General features: G+C 33.9%; 1 protein-coding gene across 1 annotated transcript; it reads left to right on the top strand.

The window, feature by feature from the left end:
* Positions 1–5,973: 5,973 nt before the first annotated feature.
* Positions 5,974–15,839, top strand: LOC118753440 (ras-related protein Rab-3). Its single transcript, XM_036488318.1, has 4 exons — positions 5,974–6,222; positions 12,128–12,246; positions 15,376–15,547; positions 15,622–15,839. The coding sequence occupies exons 1-4, from the start codon at positions 5,998–6,000 to the stop codon at positions 15,766–15,768; spliced, it is 663 nt and encodes a 220-aa protein (XP_036344211.1). The 5' UTR covers positions 5,974–5,997; the 3' UTR covers positions 15,769–15,839.
* The last annotated feature ends 1,809 nt before the right edge of the window (positions 15,840–17,648 follow it).

Genomic DNA, 17,648 nt, shown 5'->3' with positions numbered 1-17,648 from the left:
ACGCAACTAATATGTGTACCTACCAAATCAAAAATAGAAGATTAAAAGTTCAGTTTTAGGTTCAAAAGAACGAATTAATTTTTTTAAGCTATTCAACTTAGAAGGCTGAAGTTATAGGATTAATATTTCACTTCTTCTTCGCATATTAAGGGATAAAATTTTAAAGAAATATTTTCAATACCTATTCGTCCTTATGCACCAAAAAATTTTATCTGTTTTAATTCTAGAGAATTTTCTCTTTTATTTGATTCCCATATTTTTGAAGAATATTTTAAATAACTTTTTGAATTAAGCATCTCTCCGAAATTTTAAAGACCTTTAAAAGGATCCTGACGTCGGAGAGATAAACTAAAAACGCGATTTTATTTTATTTTTTGTGTGTGCAAAATTCACTCTCGCACGGTGTTATCAGATCACGGATGTTGAATTCGAATTCGCTTTTGTTATTCTTTGACAGTTTTCGCATAAGAATGATGGTGCTATGCAAATTACATTTGTAATATCTTTGATTTTTTTTTTTAAATAGATATCACCCTATTCTAAATTGCTTTTGTAACGTTTTAGTTACTTGATCAGATTTTAAAATAGTTGCCAACCACTTTTAAAAGCATTTTCGAAATGAAAGCCTTCTTAAACATCTCTAGTTTGACTTGAAATCATTTTGTATTAAATATTCTTAAAATTTACTTATTGTTAAAATTTAGTATGAATTCTTGATAGTTGGCAACCCTTTTTTCAAAAATATGTTCTCTATTTCTTTCGATTGATATCTATATTGTATTACTTTATTGAACTTATGGGATTTGACTTTCGAACAGGTGGCAACACTCTTCAAAATATATTCAGAATAAAGCTTTCTTAAAACTCATTGGTTCATCAGCCATCTTGTAATTCTTCATTCAACTAATTAAATAAATTAATTTGACTTTTTAAATAGGTGGCAATCCTCGTAAAATAGTTTTTTAAATTCCGTTCGTTTGGCATACATAATGTAAAATTTCGTGGAATTTATAATCTAACGTAGAATAAGCTATTTAAGCAGGTGACATCTCTTTTCAAGTCATCTTAATCCAGGTCATAAGTTTTCTGTATGTCCAATTTTATACAAATAAAGACCAAAAAACATACTTACACGCTCACTCAGGAAATTTAACATCGAAATGCTTATCAGTAGCATTTCATTTTGTCTGCCAATTAAATTCCTAAACTGATGGCAACCCTTGTCAAAAACATTTTCGAAATAGACGCAGCTTTCGTAAAATCTCGCTCGTTTGATATCCATATTAAGGTATTTGATTTAATTTATTACTTAAATTTTGAGTCTCTAAACAGCTCCTTTTACAAATATTTTTGGAAAAAAAATTTTCTTAAATCTCCTTCGTGTTATATCCATACTAAAATATTTTTTTTTAACTTGTTAATTAAGTTAATTTCAATTTTCTAAATAGGTGGCAAGCTTCTCAAACATAGTCTTAGAATCCCTTTTGTTTGCCACCTACACTGTTGTATTGTTTTGTTTAACTGTTTTTAACTTTTGAAAAAAGTGGAAACTCTAGTTTGAAAATAAAATATTTGACTCCAGATTTTAACCTGTTTGTGTGCCAACCTTGGTTGAAATACGCTTAACCATTTTAGCGTAAAAGATCAAGAAACATTTAATATTGGTAGGATGAACAAAAAGAAATTTTAAATCGCAGAAACAGGAAATTTGAGCACGGCAGAATAGTGACCACGGGATGTGGCCCATAACCAACGGCATCTTATAAAAATAAAGAAATTGAGAACAGCAAGTTTTCATTTAATGCAGAAATTGAAAGCTGTAAATTGATAATTCCGTCGACTAAGATAAGTTGTGAATTCGTTACAATATAAAGATAAATAAGTGGGAAAAATTATACACAAGTAAGCAGACACTTTCAAGGACTTTCAAAAACACCAGCAGTAAAATAATCTTGTTGAAAATTCATTCACGAAAAAAGCCTGAGAGAATAAATATCAGAAAATAACAAGTATTATTTTTTGTGAAGAGCAACCAAAGGGCACAATTAATCTTGATGATGTGTGTATGTACGACCAAAGGTCGCCCCCTACAATGGCAGTGACCCGCAGCTGGAGCTGTCTGCCTACACAATAGTAACAACATAGGAGTACCAACATTTCAGCAAGCGAACAACATTAGACAATTGTGACAAGCAAGAGCACAATGTCGTATTAAGCGTGCTGAAGATGTCATCAAGTTGGTTGGAATTTTCCCAACTAAACAATGAAGAAAATCCCAAAAGCAAGTACGCAAACAGACGCTTAGCTGCGTATATATACAGCCAAGTGCTATAATACTCAACGCATACAAATGTATGTAAATGTGTACATACAACCACAATCCTTGAACAGTTGCTGTGTTGCAATTGGAGGCCAACCATTTGACGCGACCCACGCTGGTCATGGCGTATGAGTAACTTTTGTAGACGACGCGACCCAAGGCTAATGCGAGCAGCTTAGTAACCTTCGAGACTTGCACTGCCACACAACCAAACGCTAACCAAATGCACTTTATACGGAGTTTTGTGCCGCCAGCAATTTTCAAGCACATCCATTGGAGGAGTGCGCTCCAGTTCGAACTTCATGGAAGTACCTATGTAGCAGTGGTAAAAACTATGAAGAATTAAAATAAAATACCCACGCAATGGTTGCGCAGGCATTCAGCGAAACTAAAAAGGAAAAAAAGCCAATAGCTATTGTTCACTTTATACTTATTCTTCTTTCACAACATTTGCTCGATTGGCTTTTTTAATGCCACTACTGCGCGTTGATGTGCAATTGCAGACTCTGTTGTCCAACTGTGTTCGCCACGGCGTATGCGCAACAAATTCTCATTTCATTGTATAGGCACAAGAATAGCTAAATGCATTCGCTATTCAGTGCACGCACGCACACGCATACCATATTACATACATACATATGTATGTATGTATAAAAGTACAAACATACGCAATTCCAAGAATTACTTGTAAATCGTTTTGTTCGTATGCTATTGGCGCGAGTGTGCTTAACATTGGAATCGATTGCACTATGGTGACTGTAGGAAATGAGTTTAAATACTTACTTTGCGCACATACATACATATGTATGTGCAAATTTTTTCTTTTATTTTTATGGCTTATGGCGTCAGTCTGCTCTAATTGATGGATGAAAAGCGTCGTTATGCAAGCTGTTTAGCGTAATTGAAGTTATAGTTGATGCAATTGAATTAAATTGAATAAAATGTTATCCTCAATTGAATTGAATTTGAGATCGCCTGATGGCTGTACGTTTGTTTCTCACCTAAAGCTGGAATTGGATAGGATGTAGCATAGTGTGAAAAGTAAATCAATTAATACGCGGAAGGAGTTTTTTTCATGTGGAAAAATTAAGTTTAGCTTTGACGCAAAATTATAATTATGAGGAAAATGAAGTTACCTTTCGTACTTTGAACTCAATAATTTAAAAACCAAAATTTCCAACAATGAAAGAAATTCTAACTGCATATACATATACGAGTACCTAAAGAAAGTACTGCATAACGAAAGTAATGTTTAAAAGGCAGAATCTACTCAATAAATGTAGTGACAGTTAACCCATATGCGGCCGCCGGTCGATTTTTCGATCATCAGCTTCGAAAGCCCATATATCGGGAGTTAAAAATGAATTTAAAACTTATTGCGAGATTTTTATAGAGAAAAATTGTAAATGAATATTTTAGTAAAAAGATAAAAAAGGAATTTTTTCTATGTTTTTTGTTTTATTTAAATAAAGGGGAAACAAAAAAAAAATGGTTTTATTATTAAATAGCTTGTATCTGCGGCGATTGCTAAAGGGTTCAGCCGTTTCAGTATAAAGAACCACTTATCTTTCGTAGATTCTCTTCATATGTAATACTTAATACAATTTTAGTTTCATATCAATGCAATTTTTTTTACTTAACATAAATCGAAAAATCTATTATAAAATGCTTTCAAACGAATTTGATGTAGATATGCTACGTACAATTAACAAATTGACTAAGTAAAATTTTATTTCGGAAAAAACTTTCTTCTATATTTTTTCCTAAGACTCCCGCAATTAAGTTGGGTTTGAATTTCTAACCAAGTGGCATCCTCCGTCATAAATATTATCGATAAAAAACCCTTCTTAAACCTCCGTCCTTTGACAGCCATATTAAATATTTGATTAAACTGGTTAATTAAACTAATTTTTAATTTCTAAACAAGTGGCAGCCCTCTACAAAATGTTCCCGAAATGAAGATTTCTTAGACCATCCGTTGATTTGGTTTAATATAAAATATTTAATTTAACTTGTTGATTAAAATAATCTTGAACTCAAAAACAGTTAGCAACCCAATTAAAAATAATTTTCAAAATAAAGCTTTCTTGCTCTGGCTTGGCACTGAGATACAAATATTTCCCTTAACTTTCGTTTGACACCCAGATTAAAATACTTAATTAAACTTCTTAATTACTTTTATCTTAAATTTCCAAACAGCTGGCAACCCCCTTAAATAATATTTTCGAAATGAAGATTTCTTAAATCGCCCGTTGATTTGATTTCCATATAAAATATTTAATTCCATTTGTTAATCAAATTGATTTTGAATTCAAAACTTTCTATTCTCTACTCTCTAAAAACTATTGAAAAAAAAGCAATTATGATTTCCAGTGAGAATGAAAAAATTAGTAATTTCGTAACTTTTTCGCCTAAATAAACGTTTTAAGACTAAAATTGTTCAAATACTTGATTTATTTTTTATTGCACTTGTTTCTGGAACTCCATTAAATTAAATACAGGTATGCAAGAAAAATGCTTTAGAGTAGTTTTTCTGGCGAGAGAAGGAAGTGACGCTAAAAAACAACTCCTGGGATTGGCTCATATTCAGAGCTTTAAAGGAATTCAACTTGCTCTCAAATTCTCCTGTTTTTGCCTACTCTTACGCAGAAATCTATTAACCGAATGAATTAGTTTGTACTTTTAATTCTTAATGCTTTTTAATCTGTATGAAATGTAATACCTTATGGATTGTTATTTAAATAAATAAACGAATTAAGGTCCAAAATCGGAGCGTATATTTGTAAGAAGAATGGATTGATTTGAATCAAAAATCATGGAAAATATATATACATACATGCGAGTAAAGTTGTATCCACCAGTTTCTGTCTTGGCTCCAAGAAAAGTATAGTGTACGCAGTTTGTAGTTCTTGTAATATTAGGACCGAAACGAGTTAAGAGTTTTTTTTGCTATGGGGCTGCTTGTACATACTTGCAAACACGTATTTATGTACATACATATGTATGTAAGTATACATACTTGTGTGCATTCAAGAAAGTAAATCGAAGCAACAGGTTTACACATTCAGGCCACAGCAAATCAAGTGAAAGCCTATGCCTGCCTGCCTACGCTGTTGATTTGTGCATTCGCCGCAATGTTACGGGTATTACTACTTATTTTGTGTGCTTAGCTAATGTGTAAGTGAGTAAGTAAGAAAGAAAGCGAGCGAGCACTTAAGTGCAGGCATACTTAATGAATATAAGAAATATACATATATGTCGGCAAATAAGTGCGGGAAGGTTTAATGAAATAACAGCATCTACAAAGTATGTGTGTCCGCCTGTGTATGATTAGTATTTATGACTAGTTTTAACGATGGCATTGATGCGCGTGCATCCTTGGCACAAATGGGATGCGCTATTCTACTTATTTGAGGAAAATGGGAGCAATGTGTAGGACGGATGTGCAAGTATGTAACCATAGTAGTAGTATGAGTAAAATGAAAAGAGTGATAAAGTGTTTGAAAGCATTATCATTGAAAATTATTGAATTGGATTGTGTGAAAAATAATTTGGTTTATTATTTCTTTAAAGTAATTTTGTTATAAATATCAACTCCTTTCCTTTTTTTTGTACATTTTAATGAACCTACAAAAATTCTTAAAATAAATGTTGCCTTTCCTTTACACATTTTCTAGATGGCTGGCAGTGGGGATCCCAAGTGGCAAAAGGATGCAGCCGATCAAAATTTCGACTATATGTTTAAGCTACTGATAATCGGCAATTCGAGCGTAGGCAAGACAAGTTTTCTCTTTCGTTATGCCGATGACAGTTTTACCTCAGCTTTTGTGTCAACGGTTGGCATTGATTTCAAAGTGAAAACTGTGTTTCGACATGATAAGCGCGTCAAGCTGCAAATATGGGTAAGTAAGAAAGTGCAAACAAGAAAAATGAGCACAAAATTATTATTTATTTAAAAAGCAAACGAGTGTAAGAAAAGAGCAGATAACACAAAATGGACCGACGAGTGATTAATTATTAAAGTACAAAGCAAAAAATAAAATAAAAAATAAAAAATCAACTCGCTTATATTTATGTAAGCTTCCAATGAAAAATGTGTGCTTTCAAGCGGAATGTTTTTTTTTTTTTACTGGAAATGTGTGCGGGCCACCATTCGTTTAATGACCACCGACGGCGAGAAAATGTCATAAAAAGCATCACATTAAAGTGAAATAATTACAACAAAGTGCCTTGTGGCCTTGGATGTGTGCGTTGAGGAAAGATGAGACTTTTATTTACGGGGTGAAGTTGGCAGCACTTTTTTTTATAGAGAATGCACTGACACTGAATGTTTTTAGAAACGTTATCTGCATTCAATATTGTGGCTTATATAACGCTTAACTGGGAAAACTGCATTTTTTTTACGTAACAAATAACAACGTGATAGAAGATTAGAAAAAAAAAATAAACAAACTTCCGTAAAAAATTCTAACTTTTTAATTAGATCGCTCAGAAAATTTTTGAGTATGCCATTTTTTAGTCCATTTAATTTTAGTATTATAAAGTGCAAGTTTTAAGTTGCTAGGACTTACCGTCGTTTTTTTAAGTTTTTTTTTGCTGACGGAAAATGAGTGACAACTTCAACAAAAAAAATTACCAAAAGTCCTAGCTACTTTAAACCCGCATTTAATTATATTGAAGTCGAACGGTTCATACAATTACATAATCAAAATATTTCTAAGAAATCTAATTAAAAAACTTTATATATGTGTTTTTTTTTTTTAATTTTGCCAAAAGCTTGAAACTTAGATTTATATGGTTTTTGTTAAAGAAAAGCTATATTTTTACTAAAAAAATTAAGGTTCAATAGAAAAAAATAAAATAAAATAAATAGTCTAAACTTGTTAACATATGGTGCGGTTATAATTATAACACGGGGTGTATATATATATATATATGTATGTATAAAGCAAAGTGTTACGTGGAATTTCAAATCCTATTAACACATGCAAATGTGCAGTATCACAATATATTCGTAATAGCGTTGTGCGTTGTGTATGCGTAAATGTTAGTTGTGTGTGTAGAAGTACAGAGCTAGAAAAGCCTGGTTAGTTGCGGCTGTAGCTACCTGTCTGCATTTGACCTTGTCCTATTGACTTTTACTTTATCAGTTGCAGAACACTTGCTCGTTATCGCCGGTACTTCAGTTCGTTCATGTGGAAAATATTAATATACTACAACACATAAATAGTTGGCGTTATTTATAATGCGAATCTGCAGTTGGTTGGTGTTTTTGTTTCGATGTACAAGGAAACTTGTTGCCTTTGCTTCTAATTTTGAAGTGCACTTGTATGCCTCTATGCATCGATGCTTATAACGCTGAGTACACACTTTACCCGAGTATATATGTATGCATTTCAGTGAAGTCTTTTAATATATCGTTTTTTTTTAATACAAAAGTTTTTATATATTTTAAATGGTTATCGTATTTTATTGGTTATAAATATATATTCCTACTTTGTCTTTATCAGTGAAAATAACATCTACTTAAATTTACAACAACTATTTTTGCTTTGCACCATTAATACATTTTTATTATTAACATGCCGTAAAGCGTATCTTCTCTAACAAAAAAACTGTTGATTGCTGTTATAAATACCTAGTTAAGATTAGCCTGATAGGCATGTGAATGTGAGAGCTGCACACATCGCCACACTTGGTGACGTGCATCCTTTAATATAATAAAAATCAATCAAAATGGTGTGCCGCTGGCCGTCGTATTACCATACAAATGTAGTGACATTTTGCGCATAGGGAAATCTTTCACGTACATTAATGTTCGAACAAATGGCAACCCTTCTAAATAAATTTGAATGTAACTTTTTAAACAAGTGGTAACTCTCTTCAAACATTCGAAATGTTCAAACTAAAGATTTCTTAACCTTATTTCGTTGGACTACAGTATTTTCATATTTCATATACTTTTTGAATTGTTTAATTGAGTTAGACCTTTCCAGCAGGTGGCAGCCCTCCTGAAAAGTATTTTCAAGATTAATCATTGTTAACTCTCCTTCACCGGACACTGCGATACACATTCTAATTAACTAATGAATTAAGTGGAATTTTAATTTTCAAACATGTGGTAACCCCGCTAAATACAGTTCAGAAATACAAATTTTTCAAACCCCCTCCGATTTATGCCCATATTTTAATAACTCATTTAACTTATACAATAATTTGAATTTAACTTTTTAAACAGGTAGCAACCCTCTTCCAACACCTCAAAAATATACTTAGCGTTCAAAGCAAAGATTTCTTAACACTCCTTCGTTTGACATCCATATCTATTTTGATATTTCGTATAACTTGTGTATAAGTAAACTAAATTCAACATTTCAAGCAGGTGGCAACCCTCTTCATAATATTTTCAAACTACTACTTTCTGAAACCCCTTTCGTTTTGCACCCATATGGTTATACATATGTCCCTTACCTAAAATGATTTTTTAAACAGGTGGCAACTCTTCTATAGTTCAGCTAAGAAACGAATCTTTTCAAAACCTTTTCGATTGATATCCAGTTTGTAGTAATTGATTTATTTGTTTAAATAATTTGAATATAATTTTTTAAAAGGTGGCAACTCTTTTCAAAGAAGTAAAATCTTATTGCATATCTGCAGTTTAAGGATTTTAGTTTGATGCCTCATTTTGAAAATTCGAACGAACGGTGCGGATTTGATGGCATTGATTATTCAATATCTTTATTTTAATTTTTCAACAGGTGGCAACTCTTTTCGAAAAACTAAAACCAGTTTGCACATCTACAGTCCAAGCGCTTTAATTTGGCGCAAGTATTAAATATACGTCTTTCACCTTTCCGAAAGCTACTGCTCTACATGGTAAGACGGGGAGTATCAACTTTGAGTAAATTAGCGTCCTTAAATTTCGAAATATTGCAGTTTCAAGCATTTCTGAAATTTACCGTTATATGAAAAGCGGCCGTAATTTTAGTCCGACTTCAATAATTTTCAACGTTTTGCTTTTATGTGGCAAGCACAATAACCATACCGAGTTTGGTACAAATTGGTAGAACGGTTACCGAGATACACATTTGTGATCATAAGTGGGCAGTGCCACGCCCATTTTCCAAAATTTTATCATAAACGTATTTCTTGGTAAAGAATTGTTGCAATCATTAATTTTGAATAAATTGTCTTTAATATTTACTGATTTATCGAAGATTCCGTATTTCTCTAAATTACCGTTATATGTGAGGTAGGCGTGGTTATTGCCCGATTTTGGCCATTTTCAATTCCATTCGTCCTCCGCACAAAAGAGTTAATATTCCTGGTATATACTCTCCTAGCTATTTAAAATACTTGCTTCTCTTTTTATACCCGAGCGCACTTGTGCACAAGGGTATTATAACTTTGTTCACATAACGGTTGTTTGTAACAGGCGAAACGAATCGAGATAGATATAGACAAATGTATACATAAATGATCAGAATGAAAAGAGAAATCGATTAAGCGGTGACTGTCTGTCCGTCCGTCCGTCCGTCCGTCCGTCTGTGCACACGATAACTCGAGTAAAAATTTAGATATCTTAACGAAACTTGGTACGTGAACTTCTTTTGGGCGTGGGACGGATGGTATTGAAAATGGGTGAAATCGGATAATAACCACGCCTACCTCCCATATAACGGTAATTTTAAGAAATACGAAAACTGCGATATTTTAGTGACTACTGAAGATAATTCACTCAAAATTGATACTTACAATGAGTTTCAGACGGAAAACATGAATATTAAAAATTTTTGGAAAATGGGCGTAGCCACGCCCACTTATGGTTACATGTGCATATCTTGGTAACCGCTGCACCAATTTCTTCCAAACTTGGCACAGTTGTTGGCCTTAGTACAGCATACTAAATGGCTGAAAATTTTAAAAATCGGACAATAACCACGCCTACCTCCCATATAACGGTAATTTTCAGAAAAACGAAAACTGCGATATTTTAGTAACTACTGAAGATAATTCACTCAAAATTGATATTTGCAATGAGTTTTAGACGAAAAATAAGAATATTACAAAATTTTGGCAAATGGGCGTAGCCACGCCCACTTATGGTTACATGTGTATATCTTGGTAACCGCTACACCAATTTCTTCCAAACTTGGCACAGTTGTTGGTCCTGATACAGCATACCAACTGGCCGAAAATTTCTAAAATCGGACAATAACCACGCCCACATCCCATATAACGGTAATTTCGAGAAATACAAAATCTTCGATAAATCAGTAAATATTGAAGCTAATTTATTCAAAATTGATGATTGCAACAATTCTTTACCAAGAAATACGTTTATGACAAAATTTTGGAAAATGGGCGTAGCACCGCCCACTTGTGATCACATATATGTATCTCGCTAACCGTTCTAGCAATTTGTACCAAGCTCGGTATGGTTATTGTGCTTGCCACATAAAAGCAAACCGTTGAAAATTGTTGAAATCGGACTAAAATTGAGGCCGCTTTTCATATAACGGTAAATTTCAGATATGCTTGAAATTTCAATATTTCGAAATTTAAGGACGCTAATTTACTTAAAATGTATACACCCCGGCTTATCATGTAGCGGTAGCTTTCGGAAAGGTGGAAAACATATATTTAATACTTGCGCCGGGTATTTAATGTTCGGCTCCGCCCGAACTTAGACTTTCTTACTTGTTTTATTAAAATTTGATTTCTCTGCGATAATATTTTTCAGAAATTCCATTATTGATTCTAAGAATAATACGCATATTCGTATCTATTTATATTATATGTACATTGTGACATGCCATGTATATACAGTGGCGGGTAAAAATGGATGAATGGTGTGTCGTTTTTGATATTTTTAATGTTTTTCGAGCTAAAGCATTGATTTTTAATAATTTTTTTTTTTTGTTGACAGCGTTTTGCACTTTTTTCCATATAAACATGAATTTTATGTGGAAAAATATGCGCAAGATCTTTTGCGATGAAACTAAAAAAGTCAACGCCAGTTTTCCTAAATTTCGCTTTTTATATGAAAAAAAACGAAAAGCGGTCAGCAAAAAAAAAAGATTAAAAATCACCATAAATGAACCATATTTTTATAAAAAATATCTAAAAAAATTTAGCTTGAATAATATTGTAAATATTAAAAACGAAACACCATTCATCCATTTTTGACCGCCACTGTATGTTCATACATGAGGCGTTTATATTGAAAATGTCATGAGTCACTTCGTCTTCGTTCAGTCTTCTCTTGTGCTTAAATGATCGATTGCTTGTAACCGAATTTATCTGTAAATCTTTTCATCGTCAAAAACTAATGATAAAACCTTTTACCTTGCCTTGATGAAATTGAATGAATAATCCGATGTATTTAGCTAAATTTAACCGGTCATTTAAGCACAAGAGGTGTGAAGTCGTTATCAACACCCTTTAAGGGCCGGTTGTTCAATGTCTGGTTATCACTACTTGCCGGTTAAACATCATTATCGACGTTTTCGACATCATGCATAAAACATGTGATCGATAAAGCAGTCGTTGTATTTAACCAGAGCTTCTACCTCCGATTAGTGCTAATCAGACATTGAACAACCGGCCCTAAGTCATTATCGTGGTGGCCTACATATGCGCGTGCAAAATTCATGGAAAACCTATAACTTTGTTGCACTTTTATAGTTACACGTCCATGATTACAAAAAAGTGCAATTTGTCGCCAATAAAAGTGTTAATGTGCCGACATTTATTAGGATGCAATTAATTTTGTTTCTGTTTTTGTTTTTCTTTTATCGTTTACAGGATACAGCGGGTCAGGAACGTTATAGAACAATAACCACAGCATATTATCGTGGCGCCATGGGTTTCATTCTAATGTATGATGTCACAAATGAGGATAGTTTCAATTCTGTGCAGGATTGGTAAGTAGAACGGCGCAAAGGAGGGGGAAACGAAAGATAAATATTTGCAAATGAGAAATTGCAATTTAAATGCAAAGATGTGTATAAAATGATGGAGGGGAGAAAACATTCAGTGGATACATATATGTATTTTGTATGGAAGTTAAAGTCAAAATGTGGGGGAATGTACATAATTGCTTCGTAGAAGATACGCACAATATTTCATTCAATTTACAAAGTATTGAAAATGATGCCTCCCAAGTTGGTACAGGAAAAGTTGAGTTGCTAGATATTGGCTGAAATATATAAGAAAAAATACTACAGTACCTAGGCAGAAAATTCCGACAGCACTGGAAAAGGTTTTGTTATAGCAAATTTTTTTCTAAAAATTTATTTTTATGAATGATTAGTTTTTATTAATATTATTATGAGCCTTGAGCACTGCGACCTCTAGGGTCTAGGGTCTATTTTGCGTGACCCTTTACCCTATAGGTGAAGGCTTTTAATATAGGCTAGCACTTCCGAGGCCTTTTTGTTCCCTATTTCGAATGGATTAAGTGTTGTACCACCTAGGTGAGCGAGTCTGCGCCTAGCGTGAGCAACACATTGACAAGGGATGTGTTCTGGCGTTTCTTCGCCCATCTAACAGTAGCGACAGAAGCTCCTGCCTGAAAGATTCATTTTACTGAGGTGATAACGCAGGGAACAATATCCCGTGAACTACCCAGCGAGGGTCCGAAGATCCTCCCCGCCTAGATTTATGAGCTTTTTTGAAGCTTCTTGTGATGGTCAGATGAACCGCTTAGCTTGTCTTTGCCCTGGACATTCACTCCAGTGTCTATCGAATTTTTTTTCTACCCACTTGTTTATGACCTCCCTTAAGTGGGCTTTGGTGAGCCCGCAAAAGGGTTCCAGGCCATGGAATATTGTGGTAGCTCCGTATTTTCCCATGCGGTCCACCTGTTCATTACCGTCGTGGCCCCCATGCCCCGGCACCCAGCCCAGCAATTCTGTGTTCTTGCTTCCAAGAACGTTTAGGGTGTTGAGGCAGTCATACACTAGTTTTGATGTTATTATGTGGGATCTAGGCACTAGCAAAGCAGCCTGACTGTCCGGCAGATGTTTTTAGAGGCTCTGCTACAAATCTCGATCGCATGAATTTCTGCTTGGAAAACGGTGGGGTAGCTCCCTATTGGTATCGATCTTTTTTAAATTAGGCCCAAATATACTAGCTCCATTTTTTCCATCATCAAGTTTTGATCCGTCAGTGTACCAAACTTCAGCTCCGGCTTTGGTGTAGGATTTTTTTGTGCTCTTAGGTGCTTGGTCACTTGAAATTCCAAGAAATGACTAGCATTGGAGCCACTGCATCTCTCATGTGTATTAGAGGGTAATTTGTAAATTTCATTAGGACCTTTTTATGACCTGTCATGGCTGGCTTCCCTCTCTATTAGAATTGAGAAGGGTGGTATACCTAGAAGAGAACTAAGTGCATCAGCAGGACAGGTCCGCATAGCCCCTGTTATACCAATGCATACCATTCAGTGCGGTTTGCTTAGTTTTGCGCTAGCAGTTCTTTGTGTCGCTTTTGTCCACCATGCCAAGGATGCGTAGGTGACTATCGGCTGCACAACTGTGTTGTATGACCAGTAGGTCATTTTAGGGGAGAGTCCCCATGTCTTCCCATAAAGTCGCAGGCATGCGAAGAAGGCTCTCATTGCCTTGTTTACGGTTGCATCCAAATGTACATTCCAGGTGAGTGCCTTATCCAGCCACACCTCCAGGTATTTTGCTTCATTTGACAGCCCTATTCTAGTGCCGCTCAGAGTAAACTCTGTCATGGATAACTCTTTTCTCCTGGTAAACGGAACCAGAATTGATTTATTAGGATTAATTGATAATCCTTTGGTGTCACACCATCTTGCAACAAGCCCTGCGATGCATGCGATTGGAAATCGTTTTCGGCATGCAGACCTCTTACACAAACCACCAGATCGTCTGCATAGCCTGGGAGAGAGGAGTTCGTCTATAACCATAGTCCACAGAAGAGGGAGGAGAGTGTACACCCCCTTGAGGGCAACCTCGTATGGCTGTAATGGATTCTTTCGTGCCTTCCAGATCCATCCTGATCTTCCTTGTTTTTAGCATACAAAGCACCCAATTTATTATGATGGTGCTTCCTCCTTGCATATCAGGGCATCTCTTATTGCTCTGTATGCAGTGTTGTCAAAAGCCCCTGAAATGTCCTTTTTGATTTTCGACGTAAGGCTGTGAATGCCAGTCTCAGTGGATTTGCCTGGTTGATAGGTAAATTGGTTCTTATTCAGTGGTCGTTCAGTTAGCTTAACTACTCTGATGTGTTGATTCACAAATTATATTTAAATGTTCTCTGAGCAGAGTTTATGACGGCTTAGGTGTAACCGACTTACAAGCAGCGACCACCTCCAGCTTTTCGCGATACTTCGGGCTTTAATTAAGGAGATCCTTTTGAACTTTTCGAGGTATTTTTTCTGCAATTTGTCGATGTAATTAGGGTTTTGCTTTTGCGAGACCGTTTTAGATGTTTTCTAGATATTTCGGTGAGAAAAATAAGCAGTGGCGCGCGAAAATCTTTAGCAAATAGGTGGCTGAGTGAAGTTGCTTGATTCCCCAACACGCACTGCACTGCGGCCCAAAACTGGAATTTACTAATATTATTTTGTTTAATAAAAGCTAATTAATTTTAGACGAGATTTTATGATAAATGGGCTATACAACTGCATTCCTAAAATTTTTCTAAAAATTCCCAAAAAAATTTAAAATTTTGATAATATTTTTTTATTTTATAAATATTAACTAACAAATAAAAATTCAAGGATCGTTCTAAAATGGTCTCTTCTAAATTTTATTAGCTTTCAAAAAACAAATAACCAAACCGGTTGAAAAATTAGGGCGGTGAACTTTCCTCAACCAACAGTAAATTCCAGTTTTGTAGCATTGTGCGCTGGTGAGAGGAGAGCATCTGACATTTAATATCCATCCAACGGCATGCATTTATATTTCGCCCTGCCAGACGTTTAATGAAATATATAATTTTGAGTATTTTAATTACATCGCCAACGGGTCATTTTAGATTTTCACTTTAATTTAAACATCTTTCCACACTCGCAGGGTAACTCAAATCAAGACATACTCCTGGGACAACGCACAAGTGATACTTGTCGGCAACAAATGCGACATGGAGGATCAGCGTGTAATCTCATTCGAGCGGGGCCGACAGCTGGCCGATCAGCTGGGTGTTGAGTTCTTTGAAACGTCAGCCAAAGAGAATGTCAATGTTAAGGTAAGTGAAGTGAATTTCATTTAAGTAGATGAGGAGTAATTTAAAAGATGAGTGTAAATATTTGTTGCTTGCAGGCTGTTTTTGAGCGACTGGTCGATATAATTTGCGACAAAATGTCGGAGAGTTTAGACTCGGATCCTACGTTAGTGGGTGCTGGGCAAAAGGGACAACGACTGACAGATCAACCTCAAGGCACGCCCAATGCGAATTGTAATTGTTAAATATACATACACATATGCACACATCCCTAACCCCCACACATACCTACATACATACATACATACATAGACACATCTAGACACAAATATACTTATAAAAATTACTAAAAATAAATGAATTAATAACTAAATGTAAAACTATTTAAAGTAAAAATAAGTAATGCAGTAAAACATATAAATGCATAAATGAATGCTGTTGACTTGCGTTGTCATGATGATTTAAGAATTTTTTTGGTTGTCTCGGTTTTAAAGTTTTGAAAATCAATTACCAAATAAATACATTGTTTGCTGTATTGTATGTAAATGTGCTGAATAAATTTTTTAATTAAACCAGTAATTAAAGCTGTTGAAGTGAGTTTAAAATTTGTAAAACAATTGCCGTAAATAAAAACTGTTATCAACTGAGGCGATGGTAACTAAGAAAATACTAATTAATGTTTTTTGAAAAAGAAAGGTTTAAAAAAAAAAGAATTCATAAAAAAGCCACTGCAAAAGCTGTATTGGAAAATTGTATTGAATTGAATGCGATTAAAGTAGAAAATGTTGAAATAGTGGAGAAGCTGTTCGTTAATTGTGTATTCCAAATGAATAATATGTATGACTAAAGGTATTTAACTGTAATGAAAGTTGTAAGCCAACATTTGCATAAGGAACCAAATAAAAAACAGAAGAAATTCCAACTGAAACTAAAAAAAAGCAAACACATTAGAGCATTACTATGTAACATCATTTATAACACCGTCCGACAAAATTAAATTTTTTTTTGCACTCATAAAAAAATCAAGCATTTTCGGAAAGTGAAGGACAAAAAAGTTCCCGTAACTGTTGTTTTTATAGATCGAGTCATTAACCACTTTGCTGAATCGGTCAATAAAATATTGCGTTTTTTAATTTTTACTAAGCTTCGTATGCACGGGTTTTTGGGGTTGCTGACTATGAATCTAAAAACAATTTTTGAAAATAAAATTTTTGAAAACTGATTTCAGTTTTATAATAAGCGTCTCTAAGAACCTTTGGCTATCAAGTTTCATAAAATTGCCATTTTAAATTTTTTAACACTGATTTCAGTTTTGTTATCAGCAACTCAAGGAACCTTCGTATATAAAATTTCTCAAATATCTGATATTTTTAAACTCCATTCCAAAAATTTCGAAAAAATTTGAACATTAAAAATTTTGTTTGTTTACTTCAGAAAAATGGTTTCAGCTTTGTAATCCGCCACTCAACGAATCTTTGGATATAAAATTTCATAAATGTCTGATTTTTTTAATCCATTCGCCACATTGCATTTGAATTTTTGAAAACTGATGTCAGTTTTGTGATCAGCGACTCAAAAAACCTTGTAATATCAAATTTAATAAAAATCTGGAAATTTATTAGATTTTTTTTGAACTTTTGAAAAATGCTTTCAGCTTTGTAATCAGCCACTCAACGAATTTTTGGATATAAAATTTCATAAAAATCTGATTTTTTTTTTAAATCCATTCGCCATGTTACAAGGAAAAATTTTTCTATTGACCGACTCAGCAGAACGTTTGTTAAAATGCTTGATTTTTTCATCGGTGCAAAGTCGTGTGGGCCGGTGTAATTACCAAAAATACAACAATTATCAATATTATTATCATAACGATTACAGTTAGAAACGCTGTTAAAAAAGATATATAAACAAAATAAAAAGAAAAAAAAACAACTATAAACCAATTCTGAACTTGTACAACAATAATACAAAAGAAGCTACACTTTTTACAAAAAAAAAATATTAAGAAATATTATATATGAATATTAAATAATTTAGTTGTAATTTATTTATACAAATACACAAACAACACAACTCTATTCAACACAACACATAGCAAAACACACAAAAAAAAAAAACATTTAAA

The sequence above is a fragment of the Rhagoletis pomonella genome, unplaced genomic scaffold, assembly GCF_013731165.1.
Source record: "Rhagoletis pomonella isolate Grant_MI unplaced genomic scaffold, Rhpom_1.0 Rhpom_scaffold_02468, whole genome shotgun sequence".
NCBI classification, from domain to species: Eukaryota; Metazoa; Arthropoda; class Insecta; order Diptera; family Tephritidae; genus Rhagoletis; species Rhagoletis pomonella.
Note: the sequence above shows the minus strand (reverse complement) of the source record. Positions and strands in the feature narration are given on the sequence as shown.